The sequence below is a fragment of the Squalius cephalus genome, assembly GCF_949319135.1.
Source record: "Squalius cephalus genome assembly, chromosome: 3".
Lineage (NCBI taxonomy): Eukaryota > Metazoa > Chordata > Actinopteri > Cypriniformes > Leuciscidae > Squalius > Squalius cephalus.
The window spans coordinates 57,326,725-57,348,368 of NC_137124.1; the positions used below are offsets into that span (position 1 = coordinate 57,326,725).

The following is a 21,644-nucleotide window of genomic DNA, read 5'->3' on the forward strand; positions in this document are numbered from 1 at the left end:
TGTGTGTGCTTAAGGACATTTTTATCTTAATTTTTTGGGGGGGAATCATTTTGCCTGTTAGTGCCATGTGTGTATTTTAATATTTCACCCTGATTTCCTTTCATAAATCTATTTTACACCAACTACACAAAATAGTAACACATTTAGGACCTTAAGGACATAAATGTCCCTGTTAAAACTGCAATTTTTAATCCCAAGGCCATTTAACTGTAAAATGATGCATTCTTTAGCCGCTTTCCACTGTCGGGCCGAATGGCTCTGAGAACGGTAAGGAACGGTTCTTGCTGTTTCCACTTGAGCCTGTTACGGCACGATTACAAACCGTTCCTGGCCTGGACTTCTCGGCCCAGTTGGCTAACCGTACCGAACCGTGCTGGAAAAGCGGCTTTTGTTAATAGGCTTTCATTCTGTTGGCAACAGTGTTGGGTAAGTTACTCTAAAAAAGTAATTAATTACTAGCACTATCTTCAACAGTGTAATTAGATTACTGTACTAATTACTCTCTCTTAAAAATATTGTATTACTTATTAGTAATTACCTTCCAAATCCCATATCAATCTCGACCAGTTGAACAAAACAACGATAGACAAGAAACTGCTCTTTTAATTCTTTTAAACAAATAATATATAAAATTGCATACATTTTTCTTGAACTGAACAAAGTATTTAAAGAGAGAAAGTTAGGTTACACTTTATTTTGATGATCCACTCTACTAACTATAAGTAACTTTGCAACTAAACGTCAACTTACTGTCATTAGAGTATTAGTAGACTGTTATGCTTAGGTTAGTAGAATAAGTTGAAATGTAGTTGCAAAGTTACTTATAGTTAGTATATTGTCTAAAGTGGACCATCGAAATAGTGTTACCAGAGGTCAACCCTCTGGTGCTCCTCTGTCATTTTTGACTGAATTTTTATTTTATTTTTTATTTTTAGAATTTGTTACTTCATCAGAATGGTTCGAAACTTGGTAAAGATTTTGGCACTTGCTATGTGAGCACACACACACGCACGCACATGATTTGAAAATGTTAAATGGTTCTGAAAAAATTGTCACGTATGAAAGAAAAAAATGGATGTATTGGAAATGAATGGGAGACTAATTTCTTCTAGTGGAAAATTTTGGTACTGCGGCCGAACAAAATCTTACTGAAAGCTCATTTTTTTAAGATATAAAGCTAAAATTTGAAACAACTTGTTTAGAGTCATGGCTTCGTTTTTCTCTTAGTTTTAGCATAAAACTAATTTGGAAAATAAATATTTCTTTACTTCATCTATAATCTGCCAAGTGTCGTCTTTAAAAAGAGACCAAACTTAAGTCTGTGCTCCAAATCATTCAAGATTTACGTCAGTTTAAGTTGGAAATTTAATTTGCAGGTCTATGCTCCAAAAAGTGAATAAATGGATTATAACTACTGCATAAATATAATTTAGAACCATTAAATCTGCTAAAAGTACAAAATAAAATGTAGTACATTAGTTTCATTTAAAAAAAAAAAAAAAATATATATATATATTTTTTTTTTACTGCCACGTGAAAAGCACCAAAGGAATAAAAGCATGCATTTTAACATTAGATGGTAAATTTGGATGTGATTCTGTATGTGTATTTATATCTGTGTGCATATGAAATATGATACCAATATATCATGCATCCCTTGAAATCAACATTTGATATTTAACATCTTGAAAACAGGATTACAAATGCCAAGTAATAGGATTTACGTGCTGGATGATGATGATGGCTGGAGTCACTTCTCACTGAATTAAACATGCAATGTAATGAGGTTAAGTGACAAGATATTACTGTTTGAAACGTTTGCATTTTGCATGCTGTTGCACATACGGTTAAAAGAATATGCATGATTATATATACTAATACAGCACAGTTTGCAAAATGCTGCATGCTGATGTTCATAAATAGACGGTGCCCTAAAAAAAACAGCTACAGGATGATAGGATGTGTTCGTTTTGACACTTTCTGTCTGGTATTCATTTTCTTAACAGCTATTTTTCCACAAATGGTCTCCAAAAATTCTACTTGAACAAGTCTTGGACAGCAGTTAAGCTCTAAAACAATCCTGATGTTTAAAAGATGTCTAAATACCAGCCCCTCGCTGCAAATGTCCCCGTGTAGATGAATGTGTCTGTTGTATCAATAACATTGCTATACAGGACCTCAGTGAGACCCGTCTCTGCACCTGAGAGCGCTGGCTTGACTCCAGATATCAGACGCACAAGAGGAGGTCTCATTAACTCCTGATGAGAGACGGGCACCAGTGGACAAGGGCCACATTGACCTCACAAGCACAAATAAATAAAGCCCTGCTCCTGAACGGGCTCCTGTATTGAAACCCCCGAATGCTGTTACTCTTTGAGTTGTTGTTTCAAAGATAGCCTGTGCCCTCAGATTGTGTGAAGACTGAACGTAGAGTCTTGGTTTGTTTAGCGTCAAACAAATGCAGGTCTGTGGGTGTAGATTAAAGGGGTGGTATAATGCCCTTTTCACAAGATGTAAAATAAGTCTCTGATGTCCCTAGAGTGTGTATGTGAAGTTTTGGCTCAAAATACCCCACAGATATTTTTATACAGCATGTTAACATTGTGACTTTTTGAGGGTGAACAAAAACGCACCGTTTTTGTGTCTGTTCCTTTTAAATGCAAATGAGCTGCTGCTCCCGGCACAGGGGGCGGAGCTTCAACAGCTTGTGTCCTTTTACCTCACACACATGCACTGAAAATTTCAAAACTTTTAGCCCTTTATGTTCAAACCGAAGTCAGAAAGATGGAGAGACTCAAGAAGAAGTGACAACATGTAGAAGCAACAGGACATTTCTGAATGGTTAGTTTATGAATATATGTAGCTTATGTGTAGTTATCTTCAAATCATTGATTAGCATATTGTGTCATGATAATCTATAAATTGTGTTCAGAGGGCGGGGTTTATGTAAATTTTAGGGTTGGTGATGTCACTAACCCGGGAGGAATGTCGTTGACCAGCCGTTTGTTGTAGTCCTTAAAAAGCGATTTCTTTAAAAGCAAATATCGTCCTTTGCTTTGAACTTTGAGCGCTGTGACTTTGCAGATGTTGTTTAAGCTCAAACAGCAACATTACACACTCACTAAAGTTAGAAAAGTCAAATCATAATCAACCACCCCTTTAACTTGTTTGTTGGGCAGGTGTTTTATGTTAAACATCGACATTTATGTAAAGTTTACAGCAATTTAACAAAGTAATTGCCGTGTTTTTTCTTTGCACACAGTGCTTCTGTGATGAATAGCAACCCTTGGAGGCATTATTAAGTGGATGGTTGTGAATCAAGTTATTGTGTGTCTGTTGGAGAAGGTGGCAGCTGGTGATTTTGGCAGCGGGCTGATTTTCTGTGCTCTGTTTGAGAGCAGATAGTGACCCAGTGTGTCCCGACACACGGATCTGTCCATTCTTCATAGTCAATCAGTCTGTTTTAATCTCTTAGAAACAGCAGTTAATCATTTAACTGTTGGTTTGTTCATTTATGTGAAATAAGTTGGATTAGTAACTTAATTAGTATACTACTGCTAAAAAAAAATGTCTATGAATTCACAATATATGCATATCCAGACATATAAATGTGTTTAGCAGTAGCAATAATATTCATCTTTGTTTGTTTTATTTTGATTGATAACCAGTTTGTTGGAGATTTAAATGATCATTAGACTACAACAATAAAAATAAATGTTTATTATTATTATTAGTTGTGTTTTAGTAGTAGTTATGCTATTTATGCAAAGTTTGTGAAATCTGTTTCTCACTTCATGGCCGTTATGAAAATTGGTCATTTAAATATCCCTGAAATGCTGTTATATATTGTTGAACACACAGTGATGTAATGGTGCTGCTCTTCAGAGACCCACCAAATGATGCCAGTTTATACGCAGACCCGACATTAAAGAACCAGTCACTGATTAAGTAGAAAAATATGATTCAGGAAAAAAAATTCTGAATATCTTTGTAAAAAAAAAATATTGATAAACTGATTTTAAATGCTAATACTGGCCGATACCAGTATAGTTACAGATACAGCAGTGTTAGTTGCAAAGTTTACGGACCGCTTTGTCAATGGATATCAAACATGATTTTACAATTACTGTTCATCTACTTTTCAAAATGTTGTCTCATATAATATGCAAATTCAGAAATCATCCATCTTCTCAAAACATTGGTATCAACCACTGAAAACCCCAGTTGAACTAATAACCAGTCACATGGGTAATTTTTTTTGGAAAAATCAAAAAAATTGCCCATTAATGGAAAAGTTGATTTCTGACTTTGGACCTAAACCACTGCGACAGACATTTTGTTGGTTGCTTGGTTGCTATTCCAGTCACGCCTGGTATCTGTATATTTAACACTAAATGTGTTCTGATTGGTTGTGACTTTGGGTCTCCATGCAGCATTTTCAGTTTCAGAGTGAACAGTCTTTGGATCCTGAGGCATGACGTTTGAGGTCTGATGGTCATCCGCTCTTTGAAATGCTCAACATCACACCTTCAATAGACCAAGTTATTGTGTGCAATTAGTCACATTCTTTGATATGCTTCCAGTTTTGTGTGCTTTGTGATCTAGATAAACCTTTGAGCGATGATAAAAGCCTTTGTGACTGGTTATTAGTGTTCATCTGGGGTTTTGAGAAGGTGGATGATGTCTGAATTTGCATAATATATGAGACAACATTTTGAAAAGTAGATGAACAGTAATTGTACAAGATATTTACTCTTGAAATCATCTTTGATATCCATTGACAAAGCGGTCCGTAAATCTCCTTTAAAGTTGTCCATTTTTGTTCGCGATTGTGCAGCATTCACTCACAAAAATAAATGTTTTATATATCTACGGTAGGAGATTTACAAAATATCTTCATGGAACATGATCTTTACTTTAATATCCTAATGATTTTTGGCATTTAAAAAGAAAAATCGATCATTTTGACCCATACAGTGTATTGTTGGCTGTTTCCACAAATATACCCGTGCGACTTGTGACTGGTTTGTTTACTTTGAATTTTCATTTTTCTTGCAGTTGTAATGTCTTGACGCAGTATCGGGCCCTTTTGAAGGATCTACAGTGAGTGCTGATGGAAACTGCGCCTCCAATATGAGTGTTCATGATGTTGGCGGGAGACGACGCTTTGAGGACTCCGAGTTCACGCTGCGCATCTACCCAGGGGTCATCGCCGAGGGCACCATCTACTGCCCCGTCACCGCCCGCAAGATCACTTCAGCCGCGGAGGTCATCGAGCAGATCATCGACCGGCTGCAGCTAGATCGGACGAAATGCTACGTCCTAGCGGAAGTCAAGGAGTTCGGTGGGGAAGAATGGATCCTCAACCCCACCGACTGTCCCGTCCAGCGCATGATGCTGTGGCCGCGCATGGCTTTGGAGAACCGTTTCAGCAGCGAGGACTACCGCTTCTTGCTACGGGAGAAGAACCTCGACGGCTCGATCCACTACGGGAACTTGCAGATGTGGTTGCAGGTCACGGAAGAGCGGCGGCGCATGGTTGAGCGGGGCTTTCTGCCGCAGCCCTTGCCGAAGGACTTCGACGACCTCTGCAACCTGCCGAATCTCAACGAGAAAACCCTGTTGGACAACCTGCGCAGTCGCTTCAAACAGGAGAAGATTTACACGTATGTGGGAAGCATCCTCATAGTCATCAACCCCTTCAAGTTCCTGCCTATCTATAATCCCAAATACGTTAAGATGTACGATAATCACCAGCTGGGCAAGCTGGAGCCGCACATCTATGCGGTGGCGGACGTGGCCTATCATGCAATGCTGCAAAGTAAGCAGAATCAATGCATTGTTATTTCTGGGGAGAGTGGATCGGGAAAGACCCAAAGCACCAACTTCTTGATCCACCACCTCACGGCTCTCAGTCAGAAAGGCTTTGCTAGCGGAGTGGAGCAGATCATCCTGGGTGCCGGACCAGTGCTGGAGGTAAGAGCTGATTATATTAATTAACAATATCACAAGGTTGTTGTTGTTGGTTTATAGGCCAAGGTTTATAGGTTTGTGCTTAGAGCTAATCTTTAATAAGCCTTCCATTCTGTCCTTAACCAGGGTTGGAAACTTAATAGAGGGACAACACAAGCCGCGTTTCCATTAAATTGAAAATGCGAATTGAAAATACGCCCAAGTGAAACACGTCAATTTCGCAAAAAAACCCATATATCTCAAAAAAGTGTTTGTTCAGGCAATTCGAAAAAGGAATATTCCATTGCAGGAGTATTTACAGGTCACCTGACGTACGTATAAAGTCGATCATTCTTTAAAGAAGGCATGGTGTGTTTGGACAGAAGATGAGACAGTTTTTTTTATTAAACTCATAAAAGACAAGGGCATCACGGGAATACTGGATTCTAAACAACAAAGAAATTCCACAATTTATCAAGATCTTGAAGCAGAAATGAGGGAGAAACACCCAGAAACACCTCATTTGTGCCGCTCACTAGTATAAGGGGCTTTCCTTGCCATTAAAGGAGAACTCCGGTCAATTTTAACATTGAGCTCATTTTTTTGTACGTTTGGAGTGCTGTCAATACAGAGAACAACGACAAAAATCGGTGTTGCCTACACCGTGTTATCCTCTTTTTAAAATTTGCACCCTGTTGACTTCAATGGGGCAAGTTTTAAACCTGCTTTTAGCCTCTTAACATCCTTGATGTGTCATACAAGTGCACAGGTCATGTGAGTGATTCCTTCAGAGTGAACACGAGTGAATCTGACTGCAGTAGATGTGAAAGATATTAATAAAAATGATGTTTATTCAGCCAGCGCACATACCTGTATTTACATTCTGTTTTCGGTCAAAGTCCATAGTAATCGATTGTCGAGTTCACGCGCATTGGTTTAGTACCTATGATCATGCGCCTGAACTCGACAATCGATTACTGTGGACTTCGACCGAAAACAGGATGTAAATACAGGTATGTGCGCTGGCTAAATAAATATCATTTTTATTCATATCTTGCACATCTACTGCAGTCAGATCTTCCCTCTGAAGGAATCACTCACATGACCTGTGCACTTGTAATGACACATCAAGGATGTTAAGAGGCTAAAAGCAGGTTTAAAACTTGCCCCATTGAAGTCAACAGGGTGCAAATTTTAAAAAGAGGATAACACGGTGTAGGCAACACCGATTTTTGTCGTTGTTCTCTGTACTGACAGCACTCCAAATGTACAAAAAAATGAGCTCAATGTTAAAATTGACCGGAGTTCTCCTTTAATGTTTGGATAAAACGCCTACGCCTCCTTTGATTTAATAATAATGTCTAGTGCGTTGGCTGCGATACATAAACGCACCAACATCCATTGGCATGATTTTTGGAATGACTTATCGCAAGAGAGAAACAATTACGCTTTAGTCGCATAACATCGGTCAATGGAAACGGCGTCATTTCGCGATCGTTTTTTATTGACATTTAGAAAGTATCGCAAAAGTTTTGCGCAGATCTGTAATGGAAACACGGCCACAAATACATTTAATAAGGTAATTCTAAAAATCGCCCTAACGAAGGTGCCTGGAAATCAATTCCATGGCACAAATATCGGCCATTAATGGAAAAAGTTAATGGAACTAAACCACTGCGACATGTGACTAGACATTTTGTTGGTTGCTATTCCAGTCACTCCTGGTATCTGTATATTTAACACTAAATGTGTTCTGATTGGTTGTGACTTTGGGTCTCCATGCAACACTTTCAGTTTCAGAGTGAACAGTCTTTGGATCCTGAGGCATGACGTTTGAGGTCTGATGGTCATCCGCTCTTTGAAATGATCAACATCACACCTTCAATAGACCAAGAATGTGTGCAATTAGTCACATTCTTTGATATGCTTCCAGTTTCGTGTGCTTTGTGATCTAGATAAGCCTTTGAGCGATGATAGTTTAGAAAGGCATACGCTCGGTCATGCGATACAATGTTACGGTCATAATGTGGGCGAAAGAACGTGTTTTAAAGCTTCTGGATTCCAGTGATGCCAGTAATTCCACTTAGCTTTTGTCACCAAGAAGCACATGATCTTGTTTTGATAACATTATCAAAGTTACTGTGGTTAGACTAGTTCTTTTCAGTGTGTAGTTTACCGGAAGGGTATTTTGTTACTGGAGGAATGAGTTTTTTAAAGCCGTTTGCATGCATTTATTAAAGCTACTTGCCACTCGTGATCTATTGTTTTTTGAAGTTTAATTTTTTTTCTGTTGATCTTATGGTTTTGTGTTGCCAGCATTTTGAGACACTAATGTGCAATGAATAAGTATATTTGAAGACTTCAGATGCCTCACTCCTGATGAAGGTCGTGTGACCGAAACGTTGTGCATTAATAAAAAATTTATTTAAATTGCAAGTTAAGATAGTGTGCGGGAGTTCCTTATATGAAGACTTCAGATGCAAAAGCCTCTAAGTCTGTCTAAAGTTTTTGTTTAATATTAATGTTTTTATCACAGGCTCCTATATGTATAGGTTTCTACCCAAGTACCGGCATTTCTGAATGGGCTGAGGCTGGGATTTAGTGAGTTTGAAGTGAAAGTATTTTATGAGCGTATACTATGTGCCAAAAGCATTCACTCAATATTATTATCTCATTTTTGGAGAACAAACAATTCTGTTATTAAAATGGTTGAAATAAAAACTGCCTTATGTGCAATTTAAACATTTGTACAACTCAATTTTTGCTATTTGAGTGTTGAATATTAAATAAGTTTGATTCATTTGTTATTCATTTATTTAGTTTCGGCCCAGAATTTTCATTTTCGATTCATCCCCTAGTTACAATTAATGTCCCACTGAAGTTTAGTCACAAGACTGCATATATTGTGTCTAACACATTGTATAAAAAATATGATCATTTTATTATATGAAATGATATCATGTCATCAATATTCAATATTCTTCTGTGGAACGTACAAGAAAATGTTTAGCAGGTTTTGTTTACATATTGAGTGAATAGTGAAAAAAACACCATAACATTCCAGACAACTTATGTTCTATATTCCAAGACTTCTGAAGCCATATGATAGTTTTGCATGTCATATATTGCCACCAGTCCATTAAAAGAGTAATTCTCAGTTGATTCCTTAAGGCAAGCCTTCCTGCACTGCAATATCTCCCATATTTAACTCGCTTGTTAGTGTAGTGTGTGATGAACTAAACTGGTTGTGCCAGATTAGCGAGACGCCTACAATGTGCTGAACCTACTAGTAGTATGGATTTTTTTCTTATTTCAATCTAATAATCCCAGTATAATCTCTGACTTTTTGAATTACAAAAAGGCTAATGTTTAAGCACATGGGTTAATGTCCAACCATCTGGCACAATTGAATGGCTCTTGAGTGTAGAGGACGGGCTTTAATTGTTTGCAGAGTGAGATTGTGTATCAGCTCATTACTGATTAATGCGGAGCGTGTGGAGTGGCCGAGCACACAGACGTCTCTTCCTCTTTACTCACATGGAGGTGACACATCTGTCACAGTTTATGTACGCACACACACTTTGTGCTCAAAGCTCTTTAAGGCCAAGTGAGTTAAGCCTGGTGTACAAATGTGTAGCATTAATGAGAATTTGCCCTTAGTGCTGGATTAGTTTGAGGTGTGTAACTTTTGTCCTACAAAAAACATGCGACTTAAGGAGATGTATTACTGTTTTAAGGGGAGACACCCCAGGTGAATAGGAAAAAAAAAAGAAAGAAAAACTAATATATATCAGCATGAAACTTCCCCAGTTGATTACTGACATTAAGAGAAATATCTTTTGTATTACAAGTTTTTAGAATATTTGTTTAAATATGTAAATTAGGTATCATCTCATTAAATATGTGCTAATTTGCATATATTTCCAGAGGTTAAATCTGAACATTGGATAAAGCCAGATTCAAAATTACGGTTTCATTTTGTTGACATTAGAGTCAAAAGGTTTTTACAGAGGGGATTTTAGATATCTCTTTTTATCACTCCATTAATTAAAAAAAACTGTCAACAGCCATAAAAGAATCCATTTTCGGCCCGTTTTTAGGTATAAAATGTTGTATAAATCAGAATCTGAATGATATATGAACAAACCCCTCTGTAAAAACCTTAAGAACATAGATGGGAATACAACTGGAAAGTTTGGTGTATGTAAAAGTGCTTCTGAAGTGGAGATTTCTGGCTCAGAGTATGAGAAAAAACAACAACAATGACCTTTAAAGATTTGTATTGTAAAAAGTCATACTTTTTTTAGTGGAAACAACTATTTACAGACACAATATCTTATCAAATCATTAGCAACAACAATACAAACCACTTATAACACAGCATTTATGGCCTTCAACTGAACAGGACCCCAGTCAAAAACACACACAAACAGAATCACTTTGTCAGTAATCTCAGCCAATGAGATTTTGCTTTTAGAGGTAAATGCCCCATTGTACTTTCACGATTGGTTGCTGATAAAAAAGGAAATGACCATATTTGGATCCGACAGCATTGTACAGGAGAGAGAGAGAGCTTTCTAACTGTGTGTGTGATGACAGGGTGCAGACAGAGATTGCGGAGCGGTGTGATGATTTACAACGCCAACTTTTGTTGAATTTAGGAAAAATCTACAGACGCAAATAGACAAAGTGTAGTAAAATAAAGTCCTGAATTTGTATTTTGGACTTTTTTTCACCACAAGTCTGAAAGAAGACATGTTATTGAAGACAAATAGCCCAAAATCTCAAAATTGACCAGTGGAACAAAAAAACACGATGGTTTAGCCTGTCGTGTCTCCCCTTAAGCTACCAAGCTTATTTTTTCCAAAATCCCATAGATTTACACTGAATGAGGAGAACCTGAGCCTTATCTTAAGGCAAGATTACCTTAAAAACCTAAAACGCCCAAACAACCGCATAGCAACACCCTAGCAACCACCCAGAACACTAACTTCATGACGGAAACTGTTGCATGGCCAAACACCACAAAAACAGTCTATATCTGGACGTATGATGATTGAACTGTACATAGATTTTGAAGCTTAATTTTTTACAAATGTTAAAGGGGACTTGTTTGAAAGTCTTGATTTTGTATGATAGGATAGGTTTTCATGCTTGAATGTTCAAAAAACATATTATTTTCCCGTTATTTGACAATGTTGCTGCACCTCTCTTCCCAATCTGTCAGTAACGTTCTGTTTAGTTTCTGTCTCTATGAAGCCCCTCCTTCTGAAAAGCACACTGTGCTCTGATTGGTCGGCTGGAGTGGGGTGTTGCGATTGGTCAAGTTATTTCAGCGTGTTTGCGAATGTCCCGCCCCTTGTCATAACCACAAGTTTTAACACTCTAATTACTAACTCAACCAGGCCCCACCCCTTTAATTTACATATGCTTTGTGGGGGAATTTAAATGAGGATTATTAATTTACATATGCTTTGTGGGGGAATTTAAATGAGGATTATTATTAACTTTCCTTCAAGCGGATTGATGTGATGCAAACTGTTCTTAAAGGGGTCATGAACTGACTTTTAAAAAAAAAAATTATATTGTTTTCTGAGGTCAACTTATGACGTTCGCTTGGTTTTTTTTACATTCAAAAACATCAAAATGAATAAGTAATAGGCTGATTTTTCTACCCTGGTTTTGAGCCTAGCTCCTGAAACACTCGGTTTTTATGGGCGTGCCGCATTGAAGACCTGGAAGTAAACGCCCACTGCTATGATTGGACAACAGTTTTGCATATTATAATGAGTTTCATGTAATGCGCAAATCGGGGGGTGGGGCTAAACAGGCAGTGTTGAAGTAGGTGTTGATCTTCTTCTGCGGAGGCGGGGTTTGAAACCCTTTGACGTCATAGATCCCCACTTTGAAAAACCTGTCGTTCGCTGTGCCTGGTGTCAATAAAAGCTTTTATTGGATTAACAAGGAGTTTTCAGTTCTGAAACTTACAGGATATTCTTATAGTATGATGATGACCTCTTATATGTCAAAAGCTCAAGGAAAATTAGATTTCTCAGTTCATCACCCCTTTAAAAACCTACAACAGAAGTTCTGGAAGAAGTTTGGAAATGGCAGTGGACTGTAGCCTGGTGGTTCAAAGGCATGAGCTTTAACATGTAGGCCTACACAACTTTTTTTCTTGCAGGCTTTTGTATTGGTATAATCTTCTCTGAAGCTTAAAGTTTCTGCTCGAGTGAGAATATCAGTTTCAAAGGTCCATCTCGTGCTGGATTTCTGCCAGAGCAGTAGCGTTGATAGTTGGGAGTCTGTGTTATGAGTTGGCTTAATATGTGGTGAGGATTATTCATCCAATAAACCTTCTGCTGTCATATTTAAAGGCTTGTTGACTCAGTGCTTGGGTTGTGTGCGCTGCTGGTATCTTTAGTCATAGCAGTGCTACAGTGTAAATCATCAAACAGTTAACAAAGACTTTAGTCTCATTATACAAAGATGTTAAATTATAGCCACACAATGGGCCTCTGTTGGTCCTTTATAAGGCAGTCTATATCCATTGTTGTGTTTGACAATGACATTTTGCACAACTTTAGCATAGGGCAGTTTGATTCCAGAATTTTTGTGTCGCCTGCAATGTCAGTTTATGGAGTCCATTCCAAGAGTCGATTCCATTCCATTCCATTCCAAGAGTCGATTCCATTCCATTCCATTCCATTCCAAGAGTCGAGTCCATTCCATTCCAAGAGTCGATTCCAAGAGTCGATTCGTTCATCCAAAAGAGGCCAAATGTTCATATCTGTGCATCCCTATAAAGTAGGCCTATGTTGTGATTAATTAAATTAATGTTATTGAAAGCTGCTGTGTCTGTATTTTAAGTTACTGCTGTCATTGTGTTTTGTTTTAGATTGGCTCTGTGTTTTTGAATAAATATTTTGGGAGAATGATAAAAAAAATACTCATAATACTCTAAGATTGACTTGTTGCCGCCTACTGGTGTAATGATGTACCCTACAGAATGATTCGGCGAATGAATCTGAACGATCTTTTTTTGTGAATCATAATATTTGAGTTAATTGCCTGAATCAATTCAAGCACCAACAGTTCGAAAAAAAAAAAAAAAACATACAAAATATGTTTGAAAGCGCCTGAAAGACTTGATGGGTCTTAGTCTTCTTTTCAGATTTCACAATAGTACATTTTTGAAAAGGGTTCCTCAATTATTTGTTCAAAAGCAGTTAAAATGTTTCTTTTGTCGTCATTTCCTTTGGTCAAGTGTTCACAATCTCAGAAATCTTGGCACAGTGCTCAGCTCTGTAGTTAATTTCAGCGATTCGGTGGTTTTGAAGGTATTCGTGTGATGGTGTGTGTGTGAGGTAAGGGTCTCTGGGAGTTTGGCAGGTTGATTGGGTTCGTTTCCAGGCCTAAGTGAGGCTTGGTGTTTTTCAGTCCAACAGAAACATTCCAGCTAGAGCCATATGAGAGTCAGCCCAGGTCACAGCATGGCCGTTCCTCCTCAGCACACTATAATGAATCTTTAATGCCCACTGTCATTAGTCTTAATGCGCTACTGGGATTATTGTGAATTACTGCTAGCACTGGGTGGGGCGGCAGAGTTTGGGGGATTTACTGCATGTTAGTATTCATTATTCCTGACAGAGATGTTCTGGAACGTTTTAAAGCCAACAGCATCTTGATCATTTCGTTTTTATGTAAAAAGTCAATGTTGTGTGACCTTCATAAAGCTGTATGATTAGTGGAGTAAAGTTGAGGCCCACTGGATTTATGTCCAGTGTTATCTTTAATCGAGAAAAAAAGGAAAAAAGAAAGAAAAATAGTGCTATTTCTGCTCCCATAAAAGTATATATTACAATGTCACCCCTAAAAGTAAGCAGATCATTCGAAACCGTATGAATGAGGTCGTATGAATTAATACAAATTAGCCACCAAATTCGCCAAAATGCAAAATAGTTATGAATTGCTATGAGATTGTGAAACTCAATGCTTTTTATTTGCAAATCCAAGTGTGTGAAGTATGTTAGCTATGGCACTGACATAAAAAAAAAAAATGTTTTCAATGTATTACAATACATCCACAATGACAAATGTCTTTTTTACACAAAGGATTAACTAAAGATCCATGCTTACTACTGTGCATGAGTCACGTCTCCCTGTTTTTGAAGAGTCTTGCGTCATTAATATTGGATTTTTAACTATAAAATAGGATAATTTAACTATATTTAAAAAAAAAAGGAAAGAAATGTGTTTTGACAATCTTCTATTCCTTTTCAATGCACTCTGTACTGCTGTTTTTGAGCACAAAAACGAATAAGGCGCATGTGCATATTCGGCTAAATGCTCTTGTTATGAGAGTGTACATGTACGTTCTATACAATAATTGGTGCTTTATTAGCATATTCCCCCGTTCGCGCTTTTGTTCTTTTATATATTTTTATTTAGCCTATTTACACATTTTCAACTAAAAGAAAACCTTAAGATATAACGTAAGCTTGATTTGTATTATACAGATACAGATACAGATAGCTTTATTAATCCCCAAAGGGCAATTCAGTTTCTACAGTACACCGTTTAGACATACAACCATTCACACAGCCATAGTATGTAGTATATAACAGGGGTAACGTGATAGGATCCAGATCCAAGGACAGTTTATAAATAAAAAGACATCAAAAGCAGAGTAAAAAAAATAAAAAAATAAAATACAATAAATAAGTAAATAGAAAATGAATTGCACATATCCGTAGCTCCTAAAGTGCATAGTGCCAAGAACAGATCAGTCCATAATTATTTCCTCAGCTCAATGTTTAACAGCATAATTGCTGAAGGAGTAAATGATCTTCCGTAACGGTTTGTCTTTCTAGGGGGCTGCAAGTATCGCCGACCCGATGGCATAAGAACAAATTCATCTCCCAGAATATGATGTTGGTTCATCAAACTTTTTACTTTTTGAAGAGCACGTTTCTCCCAAAGAGAATTTAGGTCGCACATTTGGATTCCAATAATTTTGGAGCAGACTTTCACAATATTATTTAAACAGTTTCGGTCCTTCACTGAAATGTTACCAAACCAACAAATGAAAGAAAAAGTAAGAAGGCTCTCAATATAAGACAATAAGACAGGTATATATTGCTTAATCGTAAGCTTGTTCAGAAATGGTGACAACTTAAATATACATTTTTCGTTAAACGTCATTTAAATAAACGAAAATTCGATTTTTATGAGCCCAAATATTTGAATACAATGCCCATCCCTATACCGAACACTGGCCTTTGTAACGTGAGTTGCTCGTAGTAGGTCTGACAAAGAAGATTACCAATCATTAAGCTCGTTCGCTGTTGGCATGGTTTATTGTTGTAAAAGGCCTGACTGTTGACTTACTTCAGCCTAGATGTTCAGACCAGTGCATGAATTGCATTGCTGAACGTTACACAGTTAAACACACTGTCCATGTCAATGAATGGCTTTCTTTTCCTTACAGCTGTGCCTTATTTAAACAAATCAATCAAGCTTTTTACACCATGTCTTGTAGTGAAGACAGCATGACTAATAGTATAGATGTTGTTGAAGGCTGGTATGGAGCTAGTTTTCTTAATATTGGTCGTATAGCAAACTACAAGATATAAATCTCCACGTGTTGATAAAAGATTAAAAAATGTCTCATTTTCAGCTGTTTTGTAGCCACAGGAACTTGTAAATTATACTCATGCCATTTAGGGAGGTCACATCCACATTCCAGCCTTTTCAACATGTCGAAATTAAAAGTTACGACACAAATGTTTGCATATAGCTATAGTTTGAGAAGTCTGTACGGTACGGTTTCTGTAATTTAGCTTGTGATGTGTGTTAGTGGGAAGGGTTTTTGGGTCCGGCACAGATGTTCTTCTCGTCCGTTCGCACATAATGCATGTTGTTTGTGAAGGTTATGCACTCGCATTATTCCTCCACACAGAACAGCTGCCTTAAAGGGATACTCCACCCGAAAATGGAAAAATATCCTATCATTTCCTCACTCTCATGCCATCCCAGATGTGTATGACTTTCATCAGATAAACACAACAAAGATTTAGGAAAATGTTTATTAATGTCGTGCAACGGTTTACAAATCTGTGCCTGATTGACTCGCTTCAATTTGATCAATTAATTTGGCAATTTTGCATAAATCTCATTATGCATGTAATCCCAGTCAATGTCTTCTGAATAAATAAGTGTGTGAAAGAAAAATACTAGTATTTTAAAGTCCCCCTGTGGTGAAAATCCAGTTTTTAATGTTGTTTATACGTCTATGTGGTGTTTTTAATATAAGACAAACCATGTGCAAAATCATAATTTCATCAATTTTTTTTTCAAGTTGGACATTTTGACATCAAGTTAAATTATATTGCTACTTTTTCCAAGTAGGAAAATCAGAATTTCCAAGATAAATGGAAATGGAAACGACCTGTTTTTATTGCCTGTGGTTCTGCCACTACATACATAGCATTTTTGCTTTCATTGAGGACAGAAAAATGTCTTGTCTGCTTAGGACATGCTTTAAGATCCTTTAAAAAAAGAAAATGCTGTTTCAATAATATCCATGTCACCTTTACCCAGCTCTTGTGTGACATGTGTCATGTGACTTCCTGTGTATTTATGGCTCTGACTATATGGAGCACACTGTTAGTAAGAGGATCAGCATTACCGTCCTGCTAAGAATAAAGCTCTTGTCACTGAGGAATGTTGCCTGCGGTGTAACTGGTGTGACTTCTGAACTGTCCACAACTGTCATTAAAGAAACTGCAATGGCTTTGTGTTGGTCAGAAACTTGTCTAGTGAGTTATGGCTTACATTTCATGGGTATTTTACTCCTACTTCAGGTTGTTTTGATGTTTAACAGACTAAAGCAGCGGTCACCAAATGCAGATTCATTCCAGACCAAAGACTGAATCCACCCAAAGCGTGAATCATTTCATGTACAGTTTCCATATCCCACCATGTTGTTTAAAACATATAAAACATGCTCAGTAGTTTAGTATGTTTTACATTAAAAAAAATAATAATAAAAAAATACTAAGAAATTAAGATTCTGTACTGGAGGGCAATAAAATACTTTTCATTTTACTTATAATTCACCTCAAAACTAAAAAAAAAAGTCATATTAAATAAAAAATGGCATAATCTTACATCCGATCTTACATAAAATTAAGCCTGTTTTGGGACCATTACTATTTTTGCATTGTCACCTTTAATAGTTTTATTCAGCAAGGATGCATTAAGTTGTTTAAAAGTGACAGTAAAGACATTTACATTGTAACAAAAAACGTATATTTCAAATAAATGCTATTCTTTTGAACTTTCAGTTCAACACAGAATCCTGATGTATCAGTTTCCACAAAAATATATTAGGCCGTGCAACTGTTTTCATAGTTGATAAAGCGAAAAATCAGCATATAAGAATGATTTCTGAAGGATTATGTGACACTGAAGACTGGAGTAATGATGCTGAAAATTCAGCAGTAAATTATACAGTAGTCGACATTTAAAGTGGATAAAAAAAATTGATGGTATTGTTCAAAATTCATGTATAACTTTGATGAAAGGTTTTGATCCACTTCAAATGTCGACTACTGTATTTTAAAATACATTAAAATAGAAAACCATTATTTTAAATCACAGCCTTGGTGAGCATAAAAGACTTTAAACAATTTCTGTCCCTAGATTCTTTACCAGTGACTTGCAGTGATGCTTCATCGTCATGTTTGAAGAATTTTTACAGTGCTAAATATTTGCGTATTGCTTTGTTTGCATTGGTGGTTGCTGTCAGATGTTTCCATCCTGGTCACAGAGTTCAGATACCTGTACTTCTCAGCAGGACTCCGGAGGGAATCCCCGTGTTTGTCTCTCTGTCACAGCTAATCAGATTGCCCACATTTCTCAGAGCTCAATGGGATGCTTTACTAAAGTATGTGGGCTTCTTTCCCTCCCCGTGTGATTAATGTGGGCTGTGTTTCTGGTCACCACCTGTTTCTCAGCAAGCAATAGCGCAGAACTGCAATGCAGCCCTAAAGCTATTTACAGTTTCAGACCGTCATGCCATGTGTGGGCGACCACATTTATAGTCATTATTACAGTGTTATTAAATCAAAATGAACTTTTTTTTTGGAATATTGCAGCATTTATTATAAATTATTTATCTGTGCATATCTTTTAAGTTCATGCGCTTGTAATCTTTAATCAAAATAACTTCCAGACTATCACAAAGACTATCACAACTTATGTTTTAATGCTGATTTTAAAGGCATAAAACTGTTTTCTGACCCTAATGTTGTTCCATTGCCACTAAAAATGACCAAAAGCTCATTGATGTTTATTGTATGGAAAAGAGCAGCTGTGAAATTCTACAAAATAACTTGTTTATGTTCCACAGAAGCAAGAAAAACATGGGTTTGGAATGACATGAATGTTTAAATAATGACAGAATTTATTTTATAGGAATGAAACAAAAAATCTGTAATTTACTCACCCTTATTTCATTGTTCTTCTTTTTCTCTTTATGATTATGTCCGTACACTGAAAGCCAGAGTTGTTTTGGACTCCATTGACGATTATTTAATAAGGGGAAAACAGTCGAATCAATCTTCAAAATATCAAGCTTCCCACAAAAGGCCACTATGAATTTGAAATAAAAGTATATATTTGTAGAAATAACTTTTAATATTCATTGTTTTTTTTGAGGTCGTACCATGTTATTCAAATGTGGCCATTAAAAAGGTTATTTCTTCCTGGGCAAATTGGTATATGATGCAACTTTTTAATGGATTTCAACATGATAGTCCCAAAGTGGTAGTTTCTTGACGATTGCACCACATGATTTTTTCTTAAAATACAACATTTGTTGTATATTGTGATGGAAATATAAATACAAATACTTTGCCATTTTGTACAGGGTTACAAAACACTTCGGAAATCATGCCAAGTAGTGCAGAATTAACTTTTAGAGGAATTTCAAATACGTTTCCAAAACAGCAGTTATGGCCGGACGGTCACACCACATGATACTTAGATGCTTTAAATAACAGAAAAATTACAATTAACTAATGCTTTTTGAAAAGTTAAAGTGGGAGAGGTACTACATGGTATCTTTTCATGCATTTAAACCCGTTTTTAACTAAAAAGACAATGCAATCGGACTGAAAATGTTGGCGTCACGTCATTGACCCATTTACTCTTTAATAGTTTTATACGACTTTGTGCACCTCACTGGATTGAATTATGAAGATAGGCTTTTCTGGGTAAATTGTGTTTCTGTTTGGGAAATACTCCAAACTAAATCAACTGTTGAGTAGAGCAGAAGTTTGTGGACGTGATCCAGCCCTGCCCTGTCGAGTCTGATAACACGGCTTCTTTGGATTTTTAAGATATTTAAGGCTTTATAGGGATACGGTAGCTGTCCTTTTTATACTTTATGCCACATTGAAGATTAAGTTGTATCTGATAAAGAAGAAATCTTGCTAATTTTGTCAAATTCAGCTGATTAATCATGGGGGAATTATTAGACTGAGACAGTTTTACCCTTTTGGTGTCTCAAAGGAAAATCTCATGAGACACGAAAGGCCGCCCAAGTTATGAAGACCAGTTTGGTCTTGCGTAGACAGACTTTTGACTGTCGGGGATTTAAGTCTGGTCCACATTGCAGTTAATTTTGGCACAAAGTGTTTGCTTTACAAAGATAACACCCATCACTGTGGGAAAGCAGTCCGTTTCCTGATATCACTCATTCCATAAAAGATACGTCCATAAAAGATTCCCTGTTTTTGTTCCTCAGCCTTGGTTCATTCCCTGCTGTTGACGAGCTCTGTCCCAAATCCCAGTGTGCCGGCTTGCTGTCTAGTGTCTACTACCTATATAAGGCAACATGCAGACTTAAACAATCCTCATAAATAAATGAATTTTAACATCATGGGCTCATTAGAAAAACATGCCTCTACCTATGTTTTTGCTAAACATACTCTACATACAATTCACTGCATTTTCCAGTTGAAATGAACACTAGTGACCACAAAAACCAACAGCTTTTATTCCTTTTCAGATGAATTATGATGACCGGGATTAGGGGTGTAACGATACACGTATTTGTATTGAACCGTATTGAACGCATTACAAACCGAACGGTTCGTTGGACCATTTTTCCTGCCGAACAATATTTCGTTATTTCAAATGTAGGCTCATAATTGACCACAACATTGCCCAACATCAAATGACAAATGTGATGAAAGAGGAACGAAACTGCGCTACTTCTTATTTTGTGCTTCACGGACCGTTTATCAGTTTGGACCAGTGCAGCGCGAGCCGATCTTGATCAAGCTGTTGACACTGTTATTACACAGCACTAAGAGATCCAGTAAAGAAAGCATTTGAATTAGACTGAAGTAATAACCTCGCTGCGAGATCTAGTGAGAAGCATTCACATTTCTTCGTTAGTAACGGATCAAACAGCGCTGACGTGGAAACCAGGAAGAAACATTGTGCTTTCATGTAACGTTACGTCGGTTTTATTTCGACATTATGAATAAAATTGCTGCCCTCAAATGTTAATCTGAAATAAAATAAACCTTTGTTTATAACTACTACAATATTACATTTAATTGTACATATTCCATATACATTTTTATAAGGAGCTGTTTTTGTTTTATATGTTCCTAAGAAGAGTCATGTAGGCTATAGCTCCATCATTGCTTAAAGTAAAAAATGACCATACTTTATGATGTTAGTTTTAGTAAAAAAAAAAAAAAAAAAAAAATTAAATCATGGAAATTTCTCTGGCATTCCTTTCTTTTTGCTGTATCGGAAACGTACCGATCCGTGACACCAGTGTATCGTATCGAACCGAACCATGAATTTTGTGAACCGTTAAACCCCTAACAGGGATAGATTTTTTTAACTTTTGCGGCGACAGAAAAGGCTTCAGCCAATCACATACTACAAGGACAACGATTTGAAAGACAATGTGTGGCGTAGCATTGCCAACCAACTCGGTTATCACGACTTTGAGTATGTTGTGTGATAGTTTTAGTCGTTGTATAGTCCTGTGCTGTGTAGGCTAGCAGGCTAAACTACATTTGGGATAGAAAGCTAACACTATTATCGTCAAAGATAGAGACAGAGACCGTGTTTACTTTGAACATGTAACAAAATGTAGTGAGCCTATTTAGGGCTGCTTTTAGTATACTACATTTTTTGCGTGATATCTACAGTTTCTAGTCGAATGATTTTAACTTACTTACTTAGTGTGTTACATGTAATGTGTAGTGACATTACAAAATGCACTGTTTAGTTGAAGACGCAAAAAAACTGTGCACATTATTAGCATACTCCCCTTCAGACTCTCTGTTCTTTAAAGCTACACTGTGTAGGATTTACTCCCATCTAGCGGTGAAATTGTATATGACTACCAACTAAATATTACTTTCTAGCACCTCCCATTCCAAAGGCATTTTAACTCCTACGGTGGCCGCATTATTTCAAATCTGCCGGCAGTCGCGAGTAATCTCCCTCTCACATTCGTCACGGTGCCACTGAGTGTAAAAACGCGAAAGGCGAAGCTTGTATGTCCCTCTTTGGCTAATGTAGTTTCAAGATGGAGGGGCAACATGGCGACCGGCATTTGAACCCCTCACCCGTATGTACTTTCAATGGCAGATTAT

General features: G+C 37.0%; 1 protein-coding gene across 8 annotated transcripts in view; it reads left to right on the plus strand.

Moving 5' to 3' along the window:
* myo9aa (myosin IXAa) overlaps window positions 1–21,644 on the plus strand; it is a 178,714-nt gene that overhangs the window by 30,152 nt on the left and 126,918 nt on the right. For all 8 annotated transcript variants that reach the window (XM_079864907.1, XM_079864909.1, XM_079864912.1 and 5 more), the window contains exon 2: window positions 5,059–5,976. In XM_079864907.1, the coding sequence (XP_079721033.1) occupies window positions 5,134–5,976 (843 nt within the window). In that variant the 5' untranslated portion in view covers window positions 5,059–5,133. The remainder of the gene's footprint in view (window positions 1–5,058; window positions 5,977–21,644) is intronic.